The 22,734-nt window shown below is 37.8% G+C and overlaps 1 protein-coding gene across 1 annotated transcript in view; it reads right to left on the reverse strand.

Annotated features, from left to right (window-relative positions):
* Nucleotides 1-22,734, reverse strand: part of PLD1 (phospholipase D1) — a gene marked incomplete at its 5' end in the record, with an annotated part of 108,302 nt that overhangs the window by 81,728 nt on the left and 3,840 nt on the right. Inside the window, 8 exons of the mRNA XM_081085918.1 lie at nt 3,315-3,398; nt 4,322-4,471; nt 5,848-6,000; nt 13,026-13,118; nt 14,049-14,107; nt 20,859-20,924; nt 22,185-22,290; nt 22,517-22,662. Of these exons, the coding sequence (XP_080942044.1) occupies nt 3,315-3,398; nt 4,322-4,471; nt 5,848-6,000; nt 13,026-13,118; nt 14,049-14,107; nt 20,859-20,924; nt 22,185-22,290; nt 22,517-22,662 (857 nt within the window). The remainder of the gene's footprint in view (nt 1-3,314; nt 3,399-4,321; nt 4,472-5,847; nt 6,001-13,025; nt 13,119-14,048; nt 14,108-20,858; nt 20,925-22,184; nt 22,291-22,516; nt 22,663-22,734) is intronic.

Here is a 22,734-nt window from a genome sequence, read left to right on the forward strand (position 1 = left end):
CACTATGGTACATCTACACAATGGAATACTACATAGCTGCAAAAAAGAAAGAACTCTTACCATTTGCTACAGCATGAATGGACCTGGAGAGCATTATACTAAGCAAAATAAGCCAGTCAGAGAAAGAAAAGAATCACATGACCTCACTCATATGTGGAATCTTATGAACAACATAAACTGATGAACAAAAATAGATCCAGAGAAATAGAAGCATCAAGCAGACTGTTGAACCTCAGAGGGAAGGGTAGGTGGATGGGAAGATCAACCAATGAACTTGTATGCATATATGCATACCCATGGACACAGACAATAGGGTGGTAAAGGCCTGGGGTAGGGGGCAGGGGTAGGCTGGAAGAGGTCAATGGGGAAAAGTGGGGACATATGTAATACTTTCAACAATAAAGATTTAAAAAAATAAAAATATAAACACAGATATTGCCAGAGGAGATAGATCAGAAAAAATGTTACAATGGGAAATGTGTGAGATTTTACTGCCTGTTTTCTTCTAGGATTTCTGTGGTTTCAAGTCTAAACATCCCAAAGAATGCTATGCTCCAAAATTTCTGTGCTCTCTCACACCCCTATGCCTTGGTCTTGGCTGTCCCTTTGCCTAAAATGTTCACCTGTTTTCTTCTCACCAACTCCATCCCCAGGCCCCAGACCAGCATTCTCTTCTGTGAAGCTTCCAGAGCCCCCTCTTTCAGGCTCAGCCACTACCCCTCCATGTCTTCTGCTGTGTTGATCTTCATCACCGAGTTTCTCCCAATCTGTTGTTTTATGTATGACTTCCTGACTCTATGTTGTTCCAGGGTAGAAGCTGGTTCTCACTCATCTTTATATGCACACTAGAGGCCCAGTGCACAATATTCGTGCACCGTGGCGGGGGAGGCTCAGCCCAGCCTGCACCCTCTTGCAATCCAGGACCCCTCAGGAGATGTCCGCCTGCTGGCTTAGGCCTGATCCCCTCGGGGACTGGGCCTAAGCTGGCAGTCAGACATCCCTCTTGCAGTCCAGGGCTCTTGCAGTCTGGGACCCCTCTCTCCTTACTGCCTGTCTGCAGCGGAGGCGGAAAGGCTCCCACCACCACTGCTGTGCTCGCCAGTCATGAGCCCAGCTTCTGACTGAGCAGCACTCCACCCGTGGAAGCACACTGACCACCAGGGGGCAGCTCCTGCATTGAGTATCTGCCCCCGGGGTGGTCAATGCATGTCATAGTGACTGGTCGTTCTGCCATTTGGCTGATTTGCATGCTAGGGTTTTATTATGTAGGATAGCCTTGGTCAGTACCTGTCACAGAGCGCATGCTCACTAAATAGCCCTGGAATAAATCAGCGAATAAATTAGCAAATGAATGGATAGATGGTCAAGTTAATGAACAAAGGAACTGAGTAATTCTAGGTCCCAGGTTGTTTCTCATGTCACTATATTTGCCTTTGTTTGCATAATAATTGCTTTAAAAACATATTAATACCATTTTTACTTAAGTACATGATGTCTCTTGAATTAGATCAGAAGTTTCTAAAGGGCATGTGTTTCCTCTAACTATGCTTATTACTCTCTCAGGTCTAGACATATCAGGGTTTGGTTAAGCTTTTGAATGTTCCCTTTTGCAATATACTTGCATGACAAGAATTTTCTTCACTTGTTCTGAGGGAATTTACCACAAAGGTTTTATTTCAAAGGTAGTGTTGTAATAAGATGTTATCTTAGAGAAGTCATGACAAAGAAATAACATTCTGATTCATATTTTTGTTGACAATAGGAGAGAAAACAGTCAGGGTTCCATCTCTTTAAATGTTTAAATGTGAGTCTTATTTTGGCATTCACAACGTTCAAAAGAGAATATATTCTTGCACAAAACATGAGAACATGGGCTCAATGGAAAAAACTGTTTTCATTCTCTTTCGTGTCTTCATCAAACTTTCAGAAATATTTTTCTTCAAGGACTATAGTACGCCATTAAACTTGAATGAATTCTCATAAGTGTTTAGAAAGTATCAACCAAAGAAATAGCTCGTAAGCAGGAAACTTTATTTTATTCCTGGTAATTGACTAATGGGACAAAATTTGTCAATAATATAGTAGTAAGGGCCAAGAATAAGCTCCTCCAACAACATGAGAATAAATTACTCGTGCTGACCATCACATACCTTATCTGATGATTCTAGGTCAATGATTCTCAGCCCAGAGGGACCTTGCCTCCCAGGAGACATTTGGCAAAGTCGAAAGACACAGGTTATTACCACTGGGATCTTGCTATTGTCATCTAGTGAGTGAAAGCCAGGGATACTGATGGTGCCAAACATCCCACAATGCACAGAACAACACCCCACAACTAAGAATTATCTGGCCCCAAATGTCAGTAGTCCCCAGGTTGGGAAAGCATGCCCTAGAATGATAGAGTATCACATCACTGAGGCAAAGCATAGAAAAACATGAGCGCACATTCCTACTCTCCCCTTTGCCCCCAAGTCTAGAATTAAGAGGAAATAAGTTATGATGATATTTGCACAGTTCCTACATAGGGTAGCATTTGGAAGGAAACAGGATAGGGAAAAATAGGGGCAACTTAAGCAACTAAGATATTAGAAGAAAAACACGTTTTAAATGTTTTTATTTCCATTACAGTCAATGTTGACATCTGCAGTCATTCTTAACTGTTCAGGCAGGTAGATAATTGCAGCTAAAGTCACACTACAAAGCCTACACCAACTTCAGGGGTAAAATTTCCCAGTAGCTAAATGAGTTTTAGATATGAGACTTCTAGTGGCTTTAAAAAGCATCATAACTCTCATGGATATTTTTAAGGGGGGTCAGACAATTGAAACCTGACATATCTCCAAAAAAGCTGACCAGGCTAGTCATTAACAAGGACATTTAAATATTAATGGGCAAATGGAACTATTCCAATTTCAAAGGGACGATTCTGAAGAATTATATTCACTGGATCTAGTGACAGACATACCAAAATGAGGAAAAACTACCCAAGGATGATTATTTTCCACTACCTCTACAACTATGTTTGCATTGCAACATAATCTTTACTAAAGTGAATACTGAGTGTCTGCTTCCAAATAGAAAGACAAGTACAATATTGTTCAAGCTAAATATTTTAAGAATATATTTGGGTGCCAAGTGTTTTGAAAAGACCTTTCACTGGAGGCTATTAGAGTTAATTGGTAGAGACTTTGGCCAGACCATCCGTGGGTACTGCTGGTTTTCATAATGTGTGACTCTGGGACAGCACAACAAACACTGTTGTACATTCCTAAACATAGAGACTCCAAACACCATCCCCAGGGACAAATACTAACCACCAATCTGTGATAAAAATCTCTTCTTTTGCCTCTTCCATCGCATTTGCAATATCTTCAAAATATCCTTTGGCATTAACATACCTGAAAGACAAGGGTTTTTTGTTTTGTTTTTGTTTTTTTTCATTTGTGTGTGTGTGTGTGGGGGGGGGGTGTTTTACAAAAAATAAGAAAAGAGGAGAAGACACATATCTTATGGCAAAGCCAAAGATGGAAGATATTGCCAAGAGTCCCTACACAACCACTAGTTAATTTTCTGTAAATGAAAAACAAAGTCTGAGAATGCTACATAGGAAGTACAGTAAACCAATAGAGGTAAGCAACAATTGATTGGTATCATTATCATACAGGGTCAAATGAACTCTCCTATTCTCTTGAACTCACACACAGTTGTTCTTTGGAGACTGAAAACAGAATTGTTTTAAATCTATGGATAGAAAAACATGCTAAGAATGATTTTAATTAAAAGAAATAGCCAGGCCCGGCCAGTGAGGCTCAGGAGTTGAGTGTTGACTTATGAACAAGGAGGTCATGATTCAATTCCCAGTCAGGGGACATGTCTGGGTTGTGGGCTCGATCCCTAGTGTGGGGTGTGCAGGAGGCAGCAAACCAATGATTCTCTCTCATCATTGATGTTTCTATCATTCTCCTCCTCTCCCTTCCTCTCTGAAATCAATAAAATATATTTAAAAGAAATATCCACCAAGTAAATTCTTTTTCTTAAATCATGGCTAACGACTTAAATAAATCTTCCATTTGCATCATTAAGAAAGTTTATAAAGTTAGCTTTTAAAATCAAACTTCAAAATCTAAAATTGGCTATTTTAAAGCTCATTATAAAATATCTTTAAAACAAAAATTGGAAAACTAATTGATGCTCAGGTAGTCCTATAAAGAAAAGCCTTTGTTAGGTACAATGCATTACATCTTTTCACAGCTTTGAAAACTGACTTTAGGGAAATTGATTCTACGACTACCCCGACAGTCTTAGACCAAAAAGATCTTACCATTTAGCTAAAATGTTCTCTTGAAGAGTAGCATATGACCCAAATCGGTGATCTTTGAGGAAGTTGCTGCCATATTTCTGGATGAATTCTTCTATAGCTCCTGCCCACAACCGGGCATGTCTATAGCTGTTGCATTTTAAAATAAGTGTCCTTCAAAGAAAAGCAAAATGTGGAAAAGGATGGTCACTCTGTGTTCTGTCTTTTTAAACAATTTTAAGACTGAACCATGTCCCATTTTGTTTCCATACTACAGACATAAGTTGAAAATTTTAAGTAAACAGCATCTTACTTAAATTATAAAAAAGCAGACTTGTAAACATTTTTGGCAAGATTGTAAAATATAGTCAGTGTAGCAAAAACAGATTTTCAGGCTACTTATTCACTCATGCAACCATGTATAAGGTACTTCCTATAGTCCTGGAGGCGTGCTAGACTGTAAGGAGGATAATGAAAGAGGTATCAGGCGAGGGCCTGTGTCTCCGTGTTACTTAGTTGCTGGCTCCTATAGAGGTCATTTCCCTCTGTAGTGCCTGATGTCCATTTCCTCAGCTTCTGGAAATGTCTTGATTGTACTTTAGGAGAGTAATTCCTTCCCTACTCTGAGTTCACCAAAGCCAAGCAAAAGGGCATATTCCAGACCCCTGATCCCACAGACTGGTGCAGAGATCTATCTGTTACTGGGACCAGTGGGAATTGTGGCCTGATGTCTATGACCCTCCCCAAAACAGAAACTGTACAGGAAGAAGGTTTCATGGCACCACCTTGGCATTTGCAGTAACCAATCCTGAACCTTCCATTGTCAAAAGAGATAAGGAACTTGCAAATCTTTTATACACACTCACACACATGCAAATGTATGTTAGTAAAAGTGTATCTGTATCTCTACGCCAGTCAATCTGAGTAAAGACAGAAATGTATGTATATCCGTATACATGAGGCTGAATTTTATGGAAACAAGTGTATATAGAGAGAAAGACACACATATATTATATAACTACAATATTCCAGGAAAAAAACATACATATCAATACACACATACTCACTAATAAAATCTATGATAAATATACATTTGAGTATCCTTTCAAGGTATGTTTCTTAAAAATCTGTGTGTCAACAGAATTTTCCTAAATCAAATCATTGTGTTTTGTTAAAGGATGTCAATTCATAAAGTAAAATTTTATTTTTTAAAAAAATGTGAACTATCTATCATTCTACCATTCCTTAATTTATCCGTTCGGCAAAATGGTATTATTGAGTAGTCAATTTCATTAAAATAGGCATATGTCAACACAAGATAGTTTATTCTAACTGTTGACATAGGGTCTTCTTATATATTGATTTAAGGAAAAAGTAGTTTCATTACTTTTAATTGAGGATAAGTACTAAATGAAAATTATCAAACATTTAAATTATTTTACTTTATTTAAGGTTGGGAGAAAAACTTTGTTTTTAAGATATTTTGGTAAAAATGTATTTTTTTTTTACCAACAAATATTTACTCTTTTAAAAATAGTTGAAATTTCTACCTTGAAAGGTTATCAATTCGGAGTCCATATTTCGTGTCTGTCTCCTTCTTTCCCACCTTAATTCTGAATTCTTTATCCACCAGCAGGACGAACGCGATGGCTCCATTGTCTGGCTTCATGTACAGTAAAAAGGAGTCTTTCACTATCAACCACCTGGGAGGAGATAATATGCATTTTTAAAGTTGTACTGAATTACTGAGACAAAAAGAACAAAGTATATGACAAGTCTGAAGTAAATACACTCACAGGCAGTAGACAATTTTATGTTTACACTGGGGATTCAGTTTTCACAAACCACAATGAGAAGGATTAAATATGGCAGAGTAAGTGGATGCTGCACAGACATGCTCCCAGGAACTAACTGGTATTACAACTAAAATACAGGAAAACTTCGTGAATAATCAATGGAAAGCTCGCAGGAGAGAACCCTGATACCCGAGGACCATAAGTGGAGACTGCATACAGACTGATTTATTTTGTATATTGTTAAATAATAATAATAATTAAATTAAATTTTAAAAAAGGAAAAAAAATAAAAACCACAATGAAACAACAAAAAACACAATCCAAAACCTTTCTATTATGTTTTTCTAAGAAGTGATGGCACCAAGCAATTCAAAATAATTCACTAGCTTTTTAAACACTAAGGTTGAAGAGGCCTGGAACAACACCCCTGCCAAGGAGAGGGAGTGTTTGCAGGAGGTACAGCGGGAGCCCCAGCTGTTGGGAGAATGGAATGTGTTGGTGTTTGCTTAAATACACTATCATAGAAGAGGCAAATAAGTTTCTCAGTAAGTATAATTCCCCTTTTAAGAAATCTAGTAAGCACCCAATACTCTGCATATTCTGTTGCTCATTTCAAATTATTTGCGATTTTTAGGGGACATTATTAAATGATGTTCAATGGGACATGATCTCTCAAAAGCATATTTCCATTCAATTCAATATATGTTTAAGAGCTTCATAATAGAAAAGTACAATGACAAAGAAGGAGTTAGGGTAGAGGTAGAAATAGCACTAAGATAAATCATATATCTTCTCAAAGGATCTTCCTAGGCCCGTGGGGCACAAGCAACCATAATTCTAGGCTGAATGGGACAGCTATCAGAAGAGAAAAGCAAACAGTGATAGGTGGGAGGAGGGAGTCCCTAGTCCCCACTAAGAGCACAGGAGTGGCATTCTCCCAAAGAGGCGGAGTCTGTGCGAGGCCAGGAAGGACCTGTCACAGAGAGCCCGAAGTTGGTAGTCACGGTGTCCATCCCACAGGGAGGGAGGGAAGAGCTGGCAGGGCCCTGAGCTCTGGAGATGCTGCATGTGTTGGGAGACAGTTTGGTGAGGCCAGGGTCTCAGAGAGAGTCAGAAGGGAAAATGGGCAAAAGCCGCACTGAGGAGGGTCTGGGGGCCATGCTAAGAGGTTGGTTTTATCTCAGGGAACCAGTGCTCTCTAAACATGCCTGATCATCAGACTCTCTTCAGATTTTTGTTAAAAATAATAGAGTCCAAGGCCCCATCAAAGATCCATTAAGAAGGCCTAACAATTTGTATTTAAAACAAACATCAAGGTGTTTATTAAATAAGGGAATCCTCCTGTCCTGCCAAGGCCATAGGACAATAATATCATTGGCACTATGTTTAAAAAAAAAAAAAAAAGGTATGAAGGAAAAAGAGGGATGTGGTGTGGCAGTGAGGAAGCTACTGTAATAACACAGAACAGCTCTTCTTACACTTTACTGTGGATATGCAGCACCTGGGGATCCTCTCAAAATGCAGATTTGGATTCAGGAGGTCTGGGGCGGGGCCTGAGGTTCTGTATGTCTAAGGAGCTCAGAGGGGTTGCCTATGTTAGGGCCACTCTGCTTAGTAAGGATGCAGATGATACGCATGGCCCTGAGAGTGGAAAGAGCAAGACAGAGAGAACGGGATGGACATCAAATAAAAACAAATGACAACTTTGTCCTGCTGCATGTAGCACCATATATTCACATTTACCTGCAATTGTGGAGTGACCAAATGATTCAACATATAATTGAATAAAGTAACACCAGCTATATTGTATCACATATTAGGCAAAGTGAAGCACATGATGGGTTAAGTAAGGCCAGCACACCTGCACATAAATCAAGTAATATTATAAATGTCATGTGGAAACTCAGAATTTGAAAGAAATTTACAATAAATCTATACTGAAATTGCTAACCACATTATGTTTTAGTGACTTTATGATGTGGGATTCTATGTATACAAATATACATTGATTTCCACACAGTTCATTTCATTCATTTGTTTTTTTTAATATGTCGGCTGCTTCCCTCTCCATAAAACTGAGCAGGATGGACTGTGGGTAATTTACAGTCAAGGACATACATGTGATATTGTTTTCTAAAAAAGGGGGAAAAATCAAGGTCACAGAAAACAAACACCTAACCACAGTGCTAGTATAATTATGGTGATGGCACACCAGGGTTTCCTGGTTTTTCTTATCAAATGAATAAGTTAAAAAAATAAAGGAGTTTTTCACCCAAAAAGCTAAATCCCAAAGAAAGTTTCTCATTTGAGACCAGAACACAAGGCAACTGAACAATCTAATAGATAATAATCTCAATAATTTTCAGCGAATGCAGAAATTATGCATTTTTATAAGATTTCTCAACACTGCTCAATAGGAATGCCAAGGTCATGATATCAAATGGTAACCCAGTGATTTTGATGGCCATGGCTGAGCAAGTCCAGACATGTGGCTGCCGACTGCTAAAGCTCAGTTAAGGCTAAAAGAGGGGAGATGGATTGTATATCTGGTACAGTTCCTTCTTTATCTGCTGAACTTTCTCGTAGCTTGACTTTGAAGCAAGCTAGAGAACAGACATGTGGCACAGGCCGGGACCTCGCTTACTATGCTGCTGACAGGCGTTGACAACCACAGCTGGCAGGCTTTCCGATCTGAGAAGAAAGTCAAACATACCAGACTTGTGATACTGGAATAGCATGACAGCCAGTCTGGCCAGCGCTCCACACCAGAGACAACAGTGTGGGACGACAGTGGAATGACGCCATATCCAGGTGAACCAGCTCCCGTGACAGAACAAATCTCAGAAATGCTCCTGAGAGCACAGGCTCGTGGCTTGACCACCAGGGCCAAGGGCTGGAAAACATGTCCTCGGGAACAGGCCACCAGGTACCACTGTGCAGTGCCCTGCACAAGGATGCCCGCTGAAGGAGGGCACTGGCGTCGGCCGCATCCTCCTGCAGCAGGGGGCACTTTTCTCTAATTTGCACACAGGCTCTGAATAGGCTACAAACAGCCTTGCTGGGCAACAGAAATGTGACAGGAGGGCACTGCTCAACTCTACGAGGTGCCATTCATGTGGTATCTATGTCAATGGTGACTCCCTTCAAGATGTGGCTGCCTAGAAATATGGAATTGTTTAGTAGTGACAGCTGGGCTTTTGAAAGCTGAACACAAAAGATAATGGTTTCTGTTTTGACAATGATAAGTTGTTTCTTTGTTGTTGTTTTTTTAAACATAGTTTTATTGATTGCAGAGAGGAAGAGAGTTAGAAACATCAATGATGAGACAGAATCGTTGATCAGCTGCCTCCTGCAGGCCCTCTACTGGCACTGAAAGTGGGGATCAAGCCCGAAACCTGGGCATGTGCCCTTCACTGGAATCAAACCCAGGACCCTTCAGTCCACAAGCCAATGCTGTATCCACTGAGCCAAACCAGCTAGGGTCATTGTTCTTTTTAACAGTCATTATCTTTCAGGGTAAACTGACTCCTGGCCTTTATTTGGAGCTTTTCTTAATTACACCATTCATTAAAACTCTTCTGGTGTCTTCCCCCTCTGTCTTTTGTTCTTTTGTTAATAGATTTATTTATATTTCTTAACGAGAGGATTTGTAACACAAAAGTAATCCATCAACCAGCCTTTTGGGAGTCAGCACCGGCTGTGCAGGGATTAAGCACCTGCCTTCAAGTCAGCCTCCCTGAGCTCCAGTTCCGGCTCTGCCAACTGCCTGATTGTGTGAACTTGGCCAACTGAGCCTAAGTCTATAAAAGGAGGGTAACAGCAATGCCCTGCTCCTGTGTCTGTGCAGATTAACTGAGATGATTCACATACATTGTTTAGCACAGTTCCCAGCACCAGTAAATCTGAACTTTTAGGAATATTCTTGGTCTAAACCAGGTGAGATGATGGTCTGGTTCCAACAAGATGCCTCCTGCCTGTGCTGCCACTGCTGTGGCATTAAAATGCAGGTGGGCGGACATGAGCAGCCATCACCTTTCAGCTTCATTTCCCACTGTTCTCTCCCACCACCTGTGTCTGGCTGTTCCTCAGCCTGACAATCTTGTTCTACTTTGGGCTCCTGCATTCACTATTCCTCTGCTTCGAAGTTGTTTCTTCCAGATCCTCCCATAGGGACCCCTTTTGTCAGTCACCCCTCTGCTTAGATGTTCTTCCACAGGTAGGCCTTCTCTGGCTATTCCATCTAAAAGAGCTTTATGTAGGTTTCAGAGTTTATTTGAAAGAAAATATTTTATAGTGTATTATTTCCTTTTTTATTGTAGTAAAACTGTTCTTTTTATAACTCTGAAATTTCTTTAATCTGAGCTTTCCATCTTTTCCTTCTAATTTTTTTGATCCTTTCAAACCCCCCCAAAATTAAAGCCCAATTTAATATTTTTTTGTTTGCACTGTATCTTAATGTTTAAAGACAGATCCCAGTTTTAAGTTTATATATATATATTGTTAACACAAACACAACTCAATTTCATATTTATACATGAGCTCATATATCTTTTTCAAGGTTAAAAATAGCATATATTTCTTGTTGTCTTTTTTCAAAATCCCAGTAAGTTATTGTTGCAACATTTTCAAGGTTGCTTCATGATATAGTATGCATCAGTACTTCATTCTTTTTTATTAAAAGTTTAAAAATGTTTTTCAAATATAATTCACATATCAAAGAACTCACCCTTTAAAGGTATACAATTCAGTGGTTTTTAATGTATTCCCAAAGTTTGCAACCACCAGAGCCATCTAATTCCAGATATTTTCATCAACCCAGAAAGAAACCCCATACCCATTAGTAGACTTCATTCCTTTTTATAGCTGAATAATAATCTACTGTATTATAATACCACCTTTTATTTAAGCATTCATCAATTGATAGACATTTGGGTTGTTTTCACTTTTTGGCTCTTCTGGATAATGCTGCTATGTTTAGTCATGTACAGTTTTGATATAAACATATTTTTCAATTGTCTTGGGTGAACACATAGGAGTAGAAATGCTGGGGCATATGGCAACTCTAATTAATATTTTGAGGAACTATTTCCCAAAGTGGCTGAACCATTTTACATTTCCACCAGCGATGTCTGAGGGTTCTGATTTTTCTGCATCTTTGTTAACACTTGATATTGGCTATATTTTTAAGTGAATTTATTGGGATAACATTGGTTAATAAAATTATATAGGTTTCAGGTGTACAAATCTATAATACATCACCTGTATATTATAATATGTGTTTACCACCCAAAGTCAGATCTTCTTCCATCACCATCTACCCACCATTTACCCTCTTCTATCTCCCTCTATACTCCTTTCCCTCTGGTAATCACTACACTATTATCTGTGTCTATGAATTTTTTTTTTTTGCTTAATCCCTTTACCTTTCTTATCCAGCCCCCACTGCCCCCCCCCACAAAGCCCTTACCCCTCTAACAACTGTCTATTTGTTCTCTGTATCCATGAATCTGTTTCTATTTAGTTCGTTTATTTTGTTCATTAGATTCCACATATAAGTGAAATCAGATGGTATTTGTCTTTCTCTGACTGGCTTGTTTCATTTAGCATAATACTCCCCAGATCCATCAATGCTGTTGCAAAAGGTAAGATTTCCTTCTATTTTTACAACTGTGTAGTATTCTATTGTGTAAATGTACCACGGCTTTTTTAACCACTCATCTGCTGGTGGCACTTGGTCTATTTCCAGAGCTTGGCAATTGTAAATAATGCTGCAATGAACATGGTGGTTCTTTTGAATTAATGTGGTGAGTTTCTGTGGATATATTCCCAGAAATGGGATGTCTGGGTCAAACAGCGGTTCAATTTTTAACTTTTTTGAGGTAACTCCATAGTGTTTCCCACAGTGACTGTACAAATCTGCATTCCCACCAAGAGTGCATGGGGGTTCCCTTTTCTCTGCATGCTCACCAACACTTGTTGTTTGTTAATTTATTGATGGTAAACATTCTGACAGGTCTGAAGTGATATCTCATGGTTTTAATTTGCATTTCTATCATGATTAGTGATGTTGAGCATCTTTACATATGTCTAGTGGCCATCTGTGGGTCCTCTTTGGAGTAGTGTCTATTCAGGTTCTTTGCCCATTTTTTAAATTGGGTTGTTTGTTTTTTTAGTGTTCAGTTTTATAAGTTTGTTACAAATTTTGGATATTAACTCCTTATCAGATGTATCATTGGAGAATATGTCCTCTCATTCAGTGGTTTTTCTTTTCATTTTGTTAATGGTTTCCTTTGCTGTGCAAACACTTTTCAGTTTGATGTAGTACCATTTGTTTATTTTTTCTTTTGTTTATTATTATTTCTTTTGTTTATTTGTTCATTTTTTCTTGCCTGAGGAGACATATCAGAACAAATATTGCTACAAGAAATGTCCAAGATTTTACTGCCTATATTTTCTTTTAGGATTTGTATGGTTTTGAGTCTTATATTTAAGCCTTTAACTCATTTTGAGTTTATTCTTGTGTATGGTGTAAGAAGGTGATGGTGATCTAGTTTTATTTTTTTGTACATATCTGTACAATTTTTCCATCACCATTTATTGAATGTATAGTCTATCTCTACCCCATTGTATGTTTTTGCCTCCTTTGTAGAATATTAATTGACCATAAAGGTGTGGATTTATTTTTGGGCTCTTTATTCTGTTCCATTGATCTATACATATGATTATATGCCCGTACCATGCTGTTTTGATTATTAGGGCCTTATAGTATAGTTTGATATTAGGAAATAATGAAACTTGGAACTTAAAATTTTCTCTGTTATGACTTTCAAAGGATTTATAACTGATTTATAATTTAATTTAAAACTAGTATGTAAAAATTCCCCAAATATCCAGTTTATTAAAAAAATATACACAAAACTCCTAAGTCCTACCTTCTTGACCACCGGTAACAGACTCTTCCCTGACCACAGCAGTTCAAGCCAGGTATCCTGTGTCCTCCGGATCTTTTCATTATCATGCCTTCTCTGAAAGAGACATCAAGGTAACCCATCACCTTCAAATTTCCAACTCACTCTTAGCTGAGACAACCTTGCAACTTGGGACTAAATAAACGGTTTCATTCTCACGACTTTCCTGCCTGTTCTCTCCTACTTCAAACAGCTCAGTACCCTATTTGCTAGGATGAGTCCTAGCAGCTCATCCTTAAAGCACTCCACTAACAATGATCTTTACTTAAAAAAGTTCAGCTCTTTATCATACCAAGCTCTCATATGGTGAAGGAAAAGAATAATTAAGTAAATGTCAATCTTGTTACATAACATACCTCTTACACAGTATTATTTTTAGTCATGAAAATAAGTGATAAGCAGCTAACTTTTATAAGCGATTAGAAGAAGGGATCTTATATATTTGATTTTTTAAAAAATCGAGATATTCACACATAACATTATATTGAGACATTATTGACATATAACATTATATTAGTTTTAGGTATACAGTACAGTAATTTGATATTTGTATATAATGTGAAGTGATTGATCACCACAATAAGCCTACCTATCATCCATTGTTTCACAGTTACAATTTTTTTCTTATGATGATAACTTTTAAGATCTACTGTCTTAGAGATTTTCCAATATATAATATAGTATGTTTGATTTTAATACATTCTCCCACATCATATTTGTTACCTGTATTAAACAGTCCAACTGTGGGGTTATAGAAAATTGGTGCTATAAGCACATAAGAAAGAGGGTAGAGCAATTGCTACCTTTGTTTAATGTAGCAAGATATTCCGTTTTGCCTAAATAAATACCCTCAGTTGCTCTGCCTCTGATAGGGAGAAGCTACCAGTAAAACCAGATGAGTTCCATCATCCTGGCATGCCGATAAATCAAATGTTAATACTCATCAATATTCATACTTCTCTTTAAAGATCCAACACAGGAACTTACATGCCCTTTGGTCCCAAATCATGAATGAAAGACAGCTGGCTTATATCAAGGAATTCTGTCTGAAAAGAGCCAAAAATCCATACTTTAAAAAATCAGAAGAAAAGGAAAAATTTATGCATTTAAAAAAAAAACACGTTAGGTACTTCGATGTGCAAACACATCTGGGTTACTCTACAGACTACACAGATCAATAACAATGGTATTTCCCTGAAAGAGTCCTGATAAGAAGTAGATGCATAATTAAAACAGAAGCAAGAAAGTGATGTGTGCTCTATTATGTAGAAATAAAAAGCTCACATAGATCCTGGAGAAAGAATGTCCTTCCAAATTCTTTTGTGTTTGTTTTTGTTGTTGGGGGAGGGAGATTGTGTGGCACAGTATACATACAAATAACAAAGGAGTTCTGTGAGGGGAGTGATGCTGGTACCAGATTTGGAAGATGGACTAGACCTGGCATGTGGAAGTGGGAGACGAAGGGGGGATACAGGAGAGGAAGAGTGTAAAAAGGTCATTGGATGCTGAGCTAGAGATAGTCAGATAAAGGAAAGTAACTGAAAATTAAATGGCAAAGTTGGGTGAGGGGATGTTGGGGAGGTCTTTGAACATCAGGAATACTAAAATATTCTAATAGACATGTAACAAAATTAAATAATTAATAAAAATTTAATTAAAAATTTAAGTAATTATATTATAAAATAATCAATTTTAGTGAGTATAATGGGAGAGAATTTTTAATCCACCTTCACTAAACAAATCATGAGAAAATTAAGAACTATAAATAGTATAACATCAATGGCTAACATTTACTGAGTATTTAATATCATTGACCCTGTACTAAGAATTTTTCACACATCATCTCAAACCTCCCTGAAATAGGTACTATTTGTCCTATTGTACAGAAGAGGAAACTGAGGTTTAGAACAAGAACAGGCAAACTTTCTCTGCAAAGAGTCAGACAGTAAATATTTTAGGCTTCATGAACCATATAGTTAAACTACGGTAGCATGAAAGCAGCCATAGATATTACATAAATGAATAAGCATAACTGTATTCTATTAAAATGTTCTTTATGCATACTAAACTATGAATTTAATATAATTTTATGTCATGAAATATTATTATTTTTTACTTTTTTCAATTTTTAAAAATGTAAAAATGATTCTTATCTCACAAACCATATGAAAACCAGCAAAGGACTGGATTTGGTCCATGGGACACAATTTATCATCCTTTGTTTTAGAGAAGTTAAAGAAACTGTTCAAGATCACAAAATTAGAAAGAGGTGTTCAGAGTCAGGTCAGACCAGCAGTATCCTTACAACTAAGCTGCCAATGCAAAATGTCATTCAACATTTTTTTACTCAAATTGAGCAACTTTATTCTAACTAGGTGAGTACTAGATGAAAATGTGGAGGCACAGAGGAGAAAACCAATGAATATTATGTAATTCTTAGCACGTGCAGTAGTTTTACCTTGTATACTCCTTGAAACAACTAGAGTTTAACATTATTTTGCTCCCAATTTACAGAATTGGCCACAGTAAGCCCAGATCTGCCAATCGTCTTTGATCATGTCAATAACAGCCTTACTAGAAAAATCAAAGACAAAAAATACATGCTCCTGGCATCAGGAAGCAGAGAGGAGACCAGACATGGAAAACACTCCACATCCACAAAGTTCTGTGGGAAGAACCATAACAGTTACATGTGAAAGTCTTTAGAGAGTTATAGAGACAGGGTGACTACTTCCTGGCTGATATGACATCGAGGAGAAAATAATATTCAATCGGAGCTTGTAAATGGAATTAATAACATGAAACATAACCGTTTTCCTTTAAACTTTGTACATGTGATTGGAACTATCTAATATTAACCTTGTAAGTAATTTAACAGTCAAGGTCTTTACATTTCATTTCTTGTATTAAACATGGTGATTCAGTACCATGCATTTTAAATCTGATTTGTGGAAATGCTTACTAACTGGAAAACGTAGTAACACATATTAGAAGTGACACTGCAGCTCTGAGCCACAGAATCCAAAAGTTTTAAAACCCTAAGCCACAGATCTACTTATCTCTAGGGAGCAGAGAGAAAGTGTCATTCCCAGTTTACACGGGAAGCAATTACCAGAGGTGTGATTAATTTATGTGAAGTCATAGAACAGTTGAATGGAAGAATAGGAAATGAAAGCAAATATCAAGAAAACCTCTTATGATATCTAAAACCTGGATATTTCCTTATTCATATAGCTCTTATCATCAAATAGTTGACAAAACATATTTTTTTAAAATAATTCAGAAATCATAACTTTACAATATCACAACAAAATTGCCAAGTGTAAAGAATTTCATCTAAATTTAAAAGTATACATTAGCAATGCAATACAAGTTGTGCATTATTGTAAAATTTTAAATCATCCTAATGGCTTAGTAAAATTTGACTAAAGAGTGATTTTGAGGAAGACCTCGCTATATTGTAGAGAAAAGGGAAAATATCTGGCAATAAATATTCTCATACAGATTTATCAGATTGAAAGTAAATGTGACAAGATCAATTTAGAAGCACACCTCAATAATACAATCTGAAATTTAACAAAGATTGTGTTGTCCAAACTTCTCAGGGTATCTTCAGTGATAAGACTTCCATTCTCCATTTGGGCAGGTGATTCTCAGGAGTAAGAATTTAATCATTGCCTGCTGAGTGGGGCTCAATTGTTGAGTGTTGACCTATGAACCACGAGGTCAAGGTTCGATTGCCAGTTGGGGCATATGCTCAGGTTTCAGGCTCATCCCCAGTGTGGGGTTTGCAGGAGGCAGCCAATCAATGATTCTCTCTCATCATTGATGTTTCTAGCTCTCTCTCCCTCTCCATTCTCTGAAATCAATAAAAATATTTTTTAAAAAGAATTTAATCATTAATTTAGCCTGACAATATTTCATAAGGCTTATTGATCTCTTGAATAATGTACTAATCAATATATTTTTTCCCTCTAAGTAACTTGAAAAAAGTATGTTAGGGAAACAGAGAAGCAAAGAGCTCCCATGCCAAAGGACAAGAAACAAACCCCCAGGGTAACAACAAACCCTGGGAATGACTTAGCAATCACACACACACTGCTTTTCTACCTCGTCTTTATATTAGAAGAGAAGGGGGATGTTCAGAGGCCCCCCTTTATTCCTGTGGCAACAAAATTCAAGAGAGTGGCCAAGTGGGGCATTCTCAGAGGTAATGAAGACAAAAGCGTGGGGTTGGACAGTGCCTTTGTAGTAAGGGTGGGAAGTGAGCTCAACCACTCCTGAAAAGGGTACCTTCCAGGTAAAATAACAGCTCTGGAAAGAAGAGAAGACAGCTAATCTGTGGCGGGAACAGAGAGGCTCCACCAAGCCTCCAGCCTCTCCCAACTCTAAGACTCATTCTTGAGAATGACATTTCCATTAATTTGCAAATATTGCTGTTTAAATCAATACAGCTTTTCTCTGTTGGAATGGAAACACCACAGTGTAACTTTATCAATTTTACCCACTCTTCTCCTCAAGCTAAATGTATTCATCTTAAAAAGAAAGGGAGAGGTGAGCTCAGTGTTATAATGATCCGTGAGATGTTTATTCTCAGATTCCTTACCTCCAAAGTGGTGATTTCAAGCTAATCACCACCTTGGAGATAAGGAATCTAAGTTACAGGAGTCTGATGATTAACTTGAAGTTAGTAATAACACTTTATCAGCTTACCACCCTTCTCTTGGAAATTATTCACTTTGTTCCATTTCTAGATTCTAACCATCAGTTAGGAAAAAGTACATGTATTTTTTCTAATGACTTCTCCTTTAAATTCCCTGGAAAATAAGCATTTTCCAGTTGTTAATAAAAATGCCCAGTTAGTGGGTTTGGTAAAGCAGCCAACAACAATACAATTCAGGACACAAAAGGAATCCTGTTTGAAATTGTATACATTATACTTAAAACAATTTAAAAAAATTTAAATTTTTTTAAAAAAATTGGACTTTATTTGGGTTGTTTGTCTTCCTTTTGTTAAGTTGTATGAATTCCCTATAAATGTTGGAGACTAAACCCTTATCAGGATATCATTGGCAAAGATGGATGTAGTCCCATTTATTTATTTTCTCTTTAGTTTCCAATGCCCTAGGAGCTGTATCAGTGAAGATATTGCTTTGGCATATATCTGAAATTTTGTTGCCTGTGGATTCCTCTAATATTTTTATGGTTTCCTGTCTTATGTTTAAGTCCTTTATCCATTTTGAGTTTATTTTTGTGTATGGTTTAAGTTGGTGGTCTAGTTTCATTTTTTTTTTTTTTTGCATGTGTCTGACCAAATTTCCCAGCACCATTTATTGAAGAGACTGTCTTGACTCCATTGCACATTTTTGCCTCCTTTGTCAAATATTAATTGAGCATAATGGTTTGGGTCGATTTCTGGGTTCTCTATTCTATTCCATTGGTCTATATGTTTGTTCTTGTGCCGGTACCAGGCAGTTTTGAGAACAGTGGCTTTGTAATACATCATGATATCTGGTATTGAGATCCCTCCAGGAGACATAAGGAAGGCCAAGAGACATATGAAGACATGCTCAAAGTCACTAATCATCTGAGAGATGCAAATCAAAATGACAATGAGGTACCATCTCACACCTGTCAGAATGGCTATCACCAACAAATCAACAAATGACAAGTGCTGGCGAGGATGTGGAGAAAAAGGAACCCTCCTGCACTGCTGGTGGGAATGCAGACGGCTGCAGCCATTGTGGAGAACAGTATGGAGTTTCCTCAAAAAACTAAAAATGGAACTCCCATTTGACCCAGTAATCCCACTTCTAGGAATATATCCCAAGAAACTAGAAATACCAGTCAGAAAGGATATATGCATCCCTATGTTCATAGCAGCACAATTTACAATAGCTAAGATTTGGAATCAGCCTAAGTGCCCATCAGCAGATGAGTGAATTAGAAAACTGTGGTACATCTACACAATGGAATACTCTGCTGTTGTAAAAATGAAGGAACTCTTACCATTTGCAACAGCATGGATGGATCTGGAGAGCATTATGCTAAGTGAAATAAGTCAGTCAGCGAAAGATAAATATCACATGATCTCACTCATTTGTAGATTATAATGAACAACATAAACCGATGAACAAAAACAGATCTAGGGACAGAGAAGCATTGATCAAATGCTCAAACCTCAGAAGGAAGGTAGGGGAGGGTGGGGGGAAGGGGGAGAGATCAACCAAAGGACTTGTATGCATGCATATAAGCATAAGCAATGGACACAGACAACAGGGGGTGAGGGTGAGGGTGAGGGCAGGATTAGGGGGGTGGGGAGACAACGGGGGGGGGGGTGGGTAAGAACACATTTATAATACTTTAATCAATAAAGGGGGGAAAAAGAAAAACAAACAAGAAATTGTATATGTTATTGTTTTTTTCTAAATACATGTATGCCTTGAGAAGAGGTGAAATATCCTCATTTTACAAAAGAGTAGGGAAAACAGAATGAATTACCAATCATCTCTGAGAGAACCATCTGATATTAAATCCACTAAAACACTAGGACACTTTGCTTTTCAGAACCTCAAGGAGGAAAAGAGGAATTAAAACTCCTGGAGGAAAAGGAAGCTATCTAAATATTAACTCATCCAGTATGACCATACAGAAGTAGGAAGTGCCCTGGCCAGTTTGCTCAGTAGTGAGAGTGTTGGCTCTGGGACCAAAGGGTCTCAGTTCATTCAATTCCCGGTCAAGGCACCTACTCTCAAGTTCTGCACAGACACCACATACAGTGGGGCCTTGACTTACGAGTTTAATTCGTTCCATGACGGAGTTCGTAACTCAAATTACTCGTATGTCAAATCATAAAGTGATCGAGTGAGACATGTGATGCTGGGCTGATGTTGTGGCATTCACTGTGATGTTCGCTGCGCCAGCTAGCAGTGGGGTATCTGAACGTGGCTCATAACCCGAATTTTAGCTCGCAACTCAAAGCAAAAAATTGGCCGAGAGACGGCTCGTATCTTGAAAAACTCGTTAGTCAGGACACTCGTAAGTCAAGGCCCCACTGTACATTCATCCAACCCCACAGCAATACAGTTCATACAAACACAGACACAAAGTCTAATAATCCAGTGCAATCTCAGTTACCTGGACCTTCAGGTAAGTGAAGGCTAACCCTTTAAAAACACAGCACCTTCAAGGGCCTCTAAGCTAGCAGAGCTCAGTGTTTTCTGATATCCTCTGTAAGCCCACTCTCTTACCCTGTGTGCCTCCCAGCTGCTTGCAAGTCCTACCACCTTTCATTTTCCAATAGTTTATTTTCTCCCTAGTTTTTCCCAGGCTTCTCACTTTCACATGAAAAGACAGGCCTTTTATAAGCATCACAGGCTGATCAGATGGCATTCACAGCATGCTCCGTAAAATCTCTGGGCATTCAGGTCTGCTCAACTGTTTTCATCACTTCCTACTTAAAGTTTTCTCTTAAGGGTTGGAAATGCTTTGGGACTTTATTATGGAAGCCTGAGGAGAAAAGTAGGCTGATTTCTAGATAATCTAGCCTGTAGCAGCATTTCAAGTTCATTTAAATCCACTGTTATAGACATATCAGTTATATTTTGTATCTTAAAATAGTATCACCATAACCTAGATCCTTTCTGTCAAATCAGTTTTGTGTTCATTTCATTTATTTTAACACAAAGAATAATCCAAAAGTGGATACATATACCTGCATTAATAAAATGACCCAAAATTTAGTTGACAATTTATGATTTTATATGTTCAAAATTTAAATCACTAAATAGTACTTACTGTTGCATGATAGTTTCTATACATGGGCATTTTTAGTAGCTTTGTTAAGTAATCTTCCAGTTGTTTCTGTAGATAAGAAATAACATCATCACACTGACAGAAAAATTTAAACAGCGACAGTAATGTGATCATTGGTCCATCTCACCTTCTGTAAGTTATTCAATGATTTATTAATGTTACCACTAGACAAGGAATCCTGAATAGTATTAAGAAGTTATTTCCATAGTTCCATTGAACCATTATTTAAATCTCTTCTTCTTAAATTTTTACATACTTAGGTCTAAGCTGCTGACAAGGCCCCAGCAGTATATTATTTTAATTTTCCGTAATTACTAGCACAGGACTTGCCCATAATAGGTGGTTTTAAAGCATTTGCTGCTCTTATAAAAAAAAAACCTTGAATTTCCTCAATTCTAACACTGAATTTACTGAAATATGTACTGTAATTTTTAAATAGATTTTCAGGGGAAAACCAAGAAGGGAGTTAAATAAAAAGAGACTTTCTTGTAAGTTGTACTCTGACTGCAAATATGTTCAGGTGAGAGGGGGTGAGAGGGTTGTCAATTGTACTGGCTACGATGCATGCTGAAGTACCAACTGTTAAAGCCATAGTTTATCATTTTCAACTGCACTTGCATATGTACACATGGTAACCCAACACCATAGAATTTTATTTGTCTAGGTATCTTCGAAGATATGTATTCCAGGTCCCTAACAAGATTTTAAACAAGATGACAACTACAAAGGGTAAATCAAACATCCCTTTCAGACTGTAAGAGTTTCAGATGGCAAAACAGAACTAACATTTATTTGTGAATTTTCTAGTAAAAAATTAATTTACCCTATGCAGGACCACATCACTGAAGCAAAGCAGGCCTAAGGTTTCTGTCCTATTGATGTACATGTGCAACTCTATCCTCCTCAACTCATATATATATTCCCTACATATATTTAGGTCAAACTACTCAAATTCTGAAGCCAATGCATGCAAATGTATGATTTAAAAAGAGAAGATCTCAAAACTCTCAATAATGAGCTCAATCTTGACTGACAATGAGCCCATAGAGGTCCCTGCAGGGAAGACAGCTTCTTCACAACATCACTCCTACAAAAGGAGACACTTCTGGAAAAATGCGACCTCCCAGGGTCAGAACAGCTTGGGGGAAAGAGGGTTGCCTAACTCATCCCAGGGGGGAATCACCAGCCTGGGTGATGGGTCAGGGGCTGAGAGAAACTGCAGCCAGACCCTCCTCACCCCTCAGTAGATCCATGTTGCTACAACACTGCAAAATTATGTTCTGAACAAAAGAACAGTGAAGGACTTACCCTCCTGCCAAGGAACTGTTCTTCTTTCATGGTGTTTTCAGAGGAACGGGGCAAGCTTGGCATCTCTCGGGGCTCTTCTTTGACATTCTGTCTTCTAAATGTGTGTCTGAAACACACACACACAAACACAATGCACACATTTATTAGATTATTCTTTGAGCTACGGCTCTCTAATATCTTTCATGAGATGGCTTATTGTTAGAAGACAGCAGGTTCCATTTAATAGAACATATCTGCCAACAATGGACAGTTAACTCATAATATGAATAAAACACTCTTTCCACTCAACTTGGACATTTGGGTAACCTTATAATTAATTCTGAAACAATTACCTTCTGGTGGGAATGGGGATTCGGATGAAGGCTTTGTACTTGAGCAGTTCTCTGTGAAATTCTTCAAAATGCTTGAATTTCCTTTTAACTTGCCATTTAAATTCCCCATGTGTTAATTCAATAGTGTAAAGATTGATACTCCGTGCCTACAGAGATACATAAAAAGGATTAGTATTTTAGATAACAACAAAAATTCCAAAATCTTTCAATGAACAATA

This window comes from Myotis nattereri, assembly GCF_964212035.1.
Source record: "Myotis nattereri genome assembly, chromosome: 3".
Lineage (NCBI taxonomy): Eukaryota > Metazoa > Chordata > Mammalia > Chiroptera > Vespertilionidae > Myotis > Myotis nattereri.